At 46.9% G+C, this 5892-nt stretch overlaps 1 protein-coding gene across 1 annotated transcript; it reads left to right on the top strand.

Moving 5' to 3' along the window:
• Positions 1 to 1054: 1054 nt before the first annotated feature.
• Positions 1055 to 5163, top strand: LOC113992487 (torsin-1A-like). The gene is made up of 5 exons (XM_027729817.2): positions 1055 to 1277; positions 1477 to 1742; positions 3133 to 3308; positions 3400 to 3527; positions 3779 to 5163. Exons 1-5 carry the CDS (start codon positions 1070 to 1072, stop codon positions 4027 to 4029), a joined length of 1029 nt encoding a protein of 342 aa, XP_027585618.1. The 5' UTR covers positions 1055 to 1069; the 3' UTR covers positions 4030 to 5163.
• Positions 5164 to 5892: the final 729 nt, after the last annotated feature.

The raw sequence follows: 5892 nt of genomic DNA, 5'->3' as shown, positions 1-5892 counted from the left end.
GCTTTCATGGTTGGCATTTTTTAGTGAGAAAACAAACTTGCTTTTATAGATTTTTTTCACCCTCTTAAAAGTACTTAAAAAATCAGATCCTTTAAAAGCAGCAGTGCTATTTGATTTATAAATGTAAAGCTCTTGGGAGCTTTATATTTAAAATATATAGCTGGTGCAGAGGCCACAGCTGGCTGCACCATGTCTTCCCTGGAGGTGCAATGTGGGTACTTGTAGTGAAGATTTGTAACTTTGAAAATAGCAAAAGTGTTTTTAAGTTATTAGAAGTGACATTTTTCCCTCTGGGATCCTTGCGGATGGTTTGTGGGTGCCAGGGTGTCCTGTCAACTCAGGAGTGGCAACACCAGGGTGAGGAGGGACAAGATCAGATTTTACATTTTTTTCAGAAAAGGGGAAAAGTGTCTGCCAGGGTATGGATGAGTTTGTCCCAGAGCCTGGCCATAGGTGACTTTGTCCCTGAGCCTGTGCAGGCGGATCCCTTGAACAGGGAGCCTTGAGACGGGAGATTTAGATTGGATACTAGGAAAAAAAATTTCAACGTTAGGGTGGTCTTGGAATAGGTTGCTCAGGGAAGTGGTGGAGTCACCAACCCTGGATTAAGAGGTGTCTGCATCTGGGTGCTGCTGATGTGGTGTAGGGGTTACAGTGGTAGTTCTGGGTTGACAGTTGGACTTGACCATCTTAACAGTCTCTTCCAACCTTGACAAGTCTATGATTCCATGACTCTAACACACGGCCACAGAGTGTAACATTTAATAACTCCACCACGCGAGGCCGCCGCGCAGCCGCTGACAGCGGCGAGTGCCCGCCCAAACATGGCGGCCGCCCCTCAGCGCTGGCCCCGCCCATTCCCGCCCAAACATGGCGGCCGCCCCAGCGCCGGCCCCGCCCATTCCCGCCCAAACATGGCGGCCGCCCCAGCGCCGGCCCCGCCCATTCCCGCCCAAACATGGCGGCCTCCCCTCAGCGCCGGCCCCGCCTCTCCCACACCCGCCATGGCGGCGACGGAAGCGGCGCTGAGGGGCGGAAGCGGCGGGGCGGTGGCGGGGCCGGGCGGGCCATGAAGCTGCGGCGGGGCGCGCTGCGAGCGGCCCTGGCGCTGCTGCTGCTGCTCCTCCCGCCGGCCGGCGCCGTGGAGCCCATCAGCCTGGGACTCGCCATCGCGGGCGCCGCCGCCTCCGCCCTCACTGGCTTCATCTCCTACCCGCGGCTCTACTGCTACTTCAGGGAGTGCTGTCTCCACCGGCACGACCAGCGCGCCGCCGCCGGTGCGGGGCCAGGGCGGGCTCTGAGGGGAGGTGGCGGGAGGGCGCCGCGGGGGCAGCGGCGCCGGGAACCGGGCAGAGCCTCCCCGGGGGCCGCCGCTCCAGCCCGGCCCGGCCCTTTGCCCCCTGCCCGGGGCTGCGGCCGCCACACCGCGCGGGGTGACCCCTCGCCCACCGCTCACCGTGTGGTCTCTCCATCCAGCTCTGCAGGAGACCTTGGACAAGAGGCTGTTCGGGCAGCACCTGGTGAGCAAGGTGGTTGTGAAAGCCGTGAGGGGCTTCTTGAACAACACCAACGCCAAAAAGCCCCTGGCGCTCTCCTTGCACGGGTGGACTGGGACAGGCAAGAACTTTGTCAGTAAGATCGTCGCCGAGAGCATTTATAAAAAAGGCCTGCAGAGTAAATACGTCCATCAGTTCGTCGCAACTTTGCACTTTCCTCACGCTCACAGCATCAATCTCTACAAGGTAAGAGTGTGCTCTGCTGCCCTGGGTTATAAATGTCATGGCACGATCAGTACTACTGACCTAGACGTTATTTTGTGCAGTAACATGTATCCTGTGCCTGTTTTGGAGTCTTCAGCACGGAACGAGGTGAATCCTTACATCCATCAGGGCTGTTTTCCTGTGACTGTAAAGGTTTTTCATGTATTTTGAGCCTCTCTTTAGGGAAGAATGGTGCGGTTTAATTTTCATTCTACAGTTTGCATAGAGAGATTTAAGGATAAACATGAGTCATGGTTAGGTAATATATTGGTGGGCACTGCAAAAAACCCCCAATAGTTCATGACTCTGGGGAACAACCCAGTGACCTCCAGGTGTGTCAGGCACCACGACAAGCTGAAGTTTGATCTCTGAGGCATTGGTGTACCCTTCTGTCAGTTCTGCTGCACACTGAGCAGCTTGTTTAGTTTTCTGTGGTTCCATTTCCCAGCTGTAAAGTGAAATCACAAGATATTATGTTGTCAGAGAGGTACAGATAAGTGTACTTGGAATTGTTGTGTCACCTTGTGGGGTCAGTGCGGTTCTGTGGGCAGGGAGATATTGTGGAGGAGTAGCTCAAATACATGTTTTCTGGGTTTTTTTGTTCTAACTTTGTTAACAGCAGAGTTTGAATGAGTACCACTGTCTTGTAGTACTGCATGTTTATATTCAGTTTGTATATGTTAAAAATGGGAACAGGATGGGCTACAAACTTCATTTCTAAATGGAGGAAATAGCTATTTCCTCTTTTACAGCTTATTTTTCCCCTTCTTGTAGCTGAGCTGTTTTAAAATAAAATGGAAGCTTTTCTGCATTTGTTTTGAGGTGAATAAACTTGGGAAGCTTGCTGCCCGAGGCAGTAGGAGAAACCTATTGCTACTTGTTACCAGTAGTGACTGCTACTTAACACCTGCAGTTCAGGGACTGAGTAAACAGTGAATATAAAAAAGTGATGAAAATAGTCAAGACAGATCACCCCTTTTTTTTCCCCAATTAATTCATTAATGATCTCGAATGCAACACTTAGGTGAGAGGAAAAATGCAATGCTTAAGTGAGCTTTGTTTTGTGTGACTGTTCCTTGGTGGGACCCATCCTTTGTCCTGCTGTGCACTTTAATTTTTGCTTTATGTAGGAATATCTTTCTCACAAGGAGATTTCCTGCTTGTCTCATCCTGTCTCTTGGTGCCTTTTTCAGAACCAGCATGAGATTTTGTTAAAAGTTTCACTTACAACTTTTTTGTCAAGAAGACAGAGCTATTAAAATGACACCACTGAAATAACTCTTTCAGGGCAAAGTTCAGTATAAACATAAGTGCTATTTTCTGTCTTTTCGACACAAACTCATCCAGCATCTTTCATTTTCATGGCACTCAGGACCAGCTGCAGTCGTGGATCCGGGGAAATGTGAGCATCTGTCCCAGATCCCTCTTCATCTTTGATGAAATGGATAAAATGCACGCGGGACTCATTGACTCAATCAAGCCCTTCCTGGACTACTATGAGCTGTTGGATGGGGTGTCTTATAGACAGGCCATCTTCATCTTCCTCAGGTAAGAAGTGCCTTCTCAGGTTTGCAGCTCTGTGCACTCACTGCCTTTTAAAACTACCCCCAGCTACAATCTCTGTTTTCTCTTCATTTAGCAACGCAGGAGCTGAAAAGATAACAGAGGTGGCACTAGATTTCTGGAGAAACGGGAGGACGAGGGAAGACATACAGCTCACAGACATCCAAAATGCACTGTCTGTGTCTGTCTTCAACAACAAAAATAGTGAGTAAAGCTGGGATTGCTTTTGAGAGGGTAAAGGTTACACAAAAGGGATGGACTGTACTTAGCTGCATTTTTACAGCCATGGTTTCTACTCGATGTGGCCTCCAGTTTTTGGCTTGTGAGGAGCCACGATGCAGTTTTGGGGCCTGCAGTGAGATGAAGTGATGGTGTGCAGCAGAGGGCTGTGATGTGCCTCTTCCGTGTAGTGTTGAACTAGAGGAGCAGTAACAAGCCTCTTTTTCCCTTTGCAGGTGGGTTTTGGCACAGCACTTTGATTGATAAAAATCTCATTGACTACTTTATCCCTTTCCTGCCTCTGGAATACAAACATGTGAAAATGTGTGTCAGGGTTGAGGTTGAATCACGTGGCTACGCTGTGGATGAAGACATTTTAACCAGAATAGCCGACGAGATGACCTACTTTCCCAGAGAGGAGAGAATTTATTCAGATAAAGGATGCAAAACTGTGGATGCAAAGCTGGATTATTACTATGACTTCTAATGCTTTATTGCTACAACCTGCAAAGAAGCAAATTTAACTTAATCACAAAGTGGAGGACCCGAGACATTTCATTTTTTAAGTACTTTTTAAAAGAAGGAACACTATTTTTTAACTGGTATGTGAATAAGCAGCAGTGCCTCTGCATTTTTATTCTGTCACCAGTCACGGCTCCTGAGCACTTCAGCCTTGTGCTGTCAAGGTAAGAAGGAACTGCTTTGGGAATTCCTGGGTCAGTGTCTGACAGGGCTGAAGACTCCTCAGATTATGTGTTGATCATCGGAACCACTGACTGTTGGCAGGTACAGAAGGACTGAGACTATGACCTAATTTTAATTGGATTTTGCTCTGATGTGGATGATCTCTAGACAATATTGAGAATTTTAATCAAAGTTCCTTTGTCTGTGAAAGGCTTCATTGGTCCTGTGTGGGAATATGCATTAAAATAGAATATGTGTCTTTTCTCCTTCAACCGTTTGGGTCTAGTAGAGATAAGGGCGGGGGGAGGGATTCTGGAATTAAAAAATCTAGGCTCTTCTATCCAACATCATGTAGTGCCATTGTCTTTCTCAAAACAGTGGTATAATTTGGTCTTCTGTGTGTCAAACCAAGGATATGAAACTCTTTGTTATGAATACTGTTCAGAGAGCAGACTTAATGTTACAAGGAAGAGAGTTAAAATCCTTGACTGCCACATCACTGTGATTAGTTGCTATTTTTGGTTAGTTTTTATGTATAAAGTTGCCCACAGCATGCTCTCTCCCAGGGGTGCTCTCAGGAGGGAGAACAGTGTGCTCCTGGACTGGTGAGTCAGCTTCATGGAAAGGGTGTAATGTAATGGCAAACGTGTACAGATTAAATTTTAAGCCATGGAAATGGAAAAGAGGTTTCTCTTCTTCACCTATGTGTCAAATTCAGGGGCCAGCATGCAGGATTTCCCATTTTTTTTATCTTCTCACAATACTGTGTGCCTTTGAGACAGGGGTGGAGATAACTCTGAAGGCATTTGAAAAAAAAAACAAACTGTGTCAACCGGTTACTGCAAAGGGTGTCAGACTTGTTTCTGAATGTGAGCACTGCAGAGGCTTTTTTCATTCCAGTTGCTGTTCAAAATAAACTTTTCTCATCAGAAACTTATTTCTTAGCTACCTTCTGGTGTTCTTTGCATTCAGTGATCTGATGTTAATTTTGCACAAACTTACTCCATGTTGAGGAACAGCACACTACATTCCTCAGTGCTCTGCTTGAGCACAGATATCTCCCTTTTTGAGTTCAAAGGGCATAGATAGGAGATGTGACTCTGCTACCTGGTGACAGAGAAACAAATGAAGCTTGGAGTGGAAACTGCACTTCTGGACCATCAGTGCTAATAACACTCATGGTTTTTTTAGAGGCAAACTTCCTAGATGTGTGTGTGCTCAGTAGTATCGTAAGGATGGACTTGGAGACCAGTTAAAACCTTGCTGATCTCTTCCCACTGTGGTGCCACTGCCTGAACACCTGCAGGCTCTAATTGAAGCCACCTGGGTTTTCAGTGGCAGCATCTTGAAGCTTTTCTCTGCAAGGGGTTAAAAAAAAGGGCCAGTAAGACTCCTGCTGTTCCAGTTCTTCTCTGAAGGGGTATGATATTTAAATTACCACTCCTAGTATTTGTCAGCAAATGAGTGCTTCGAACTCAGGCATTTATCTGTTCCTTTGACTTCCTCATTACAGCAAAAACTGGCTAATGAAAAAAAGCAGATTTAATAATGATGAACTTGTCTGGTACCCTGTCCTCAAAAGAAACAGTACAACCAAGCAGTATTGTGGCTCTTCCAGCATTAAGTACTCTTACTTCTTTGTGTGCCTTTGCAGTATCAATATGAG

The sequence above is a fragment of the Pipra filicauda genome, unplaced genomic scaffold, assembly GCF_003945595.2.
Source record: "Pipra filicauda isolate LSUMZ 115617 unplaced genomic scaffold, ASM394559v2 scaffold121_size3267253_pilon, whole genome shotgun sequence".
NCBI lineage: Eukaryota > Metazoa > Chordata > Aves > Passeriformes > Pipridae > Pipra > Pipra filicauda.
Note: the sequence above shows the minus strand (reverse complement) of the source record. Positions and strands in the feature narration are given on the sequence as shown.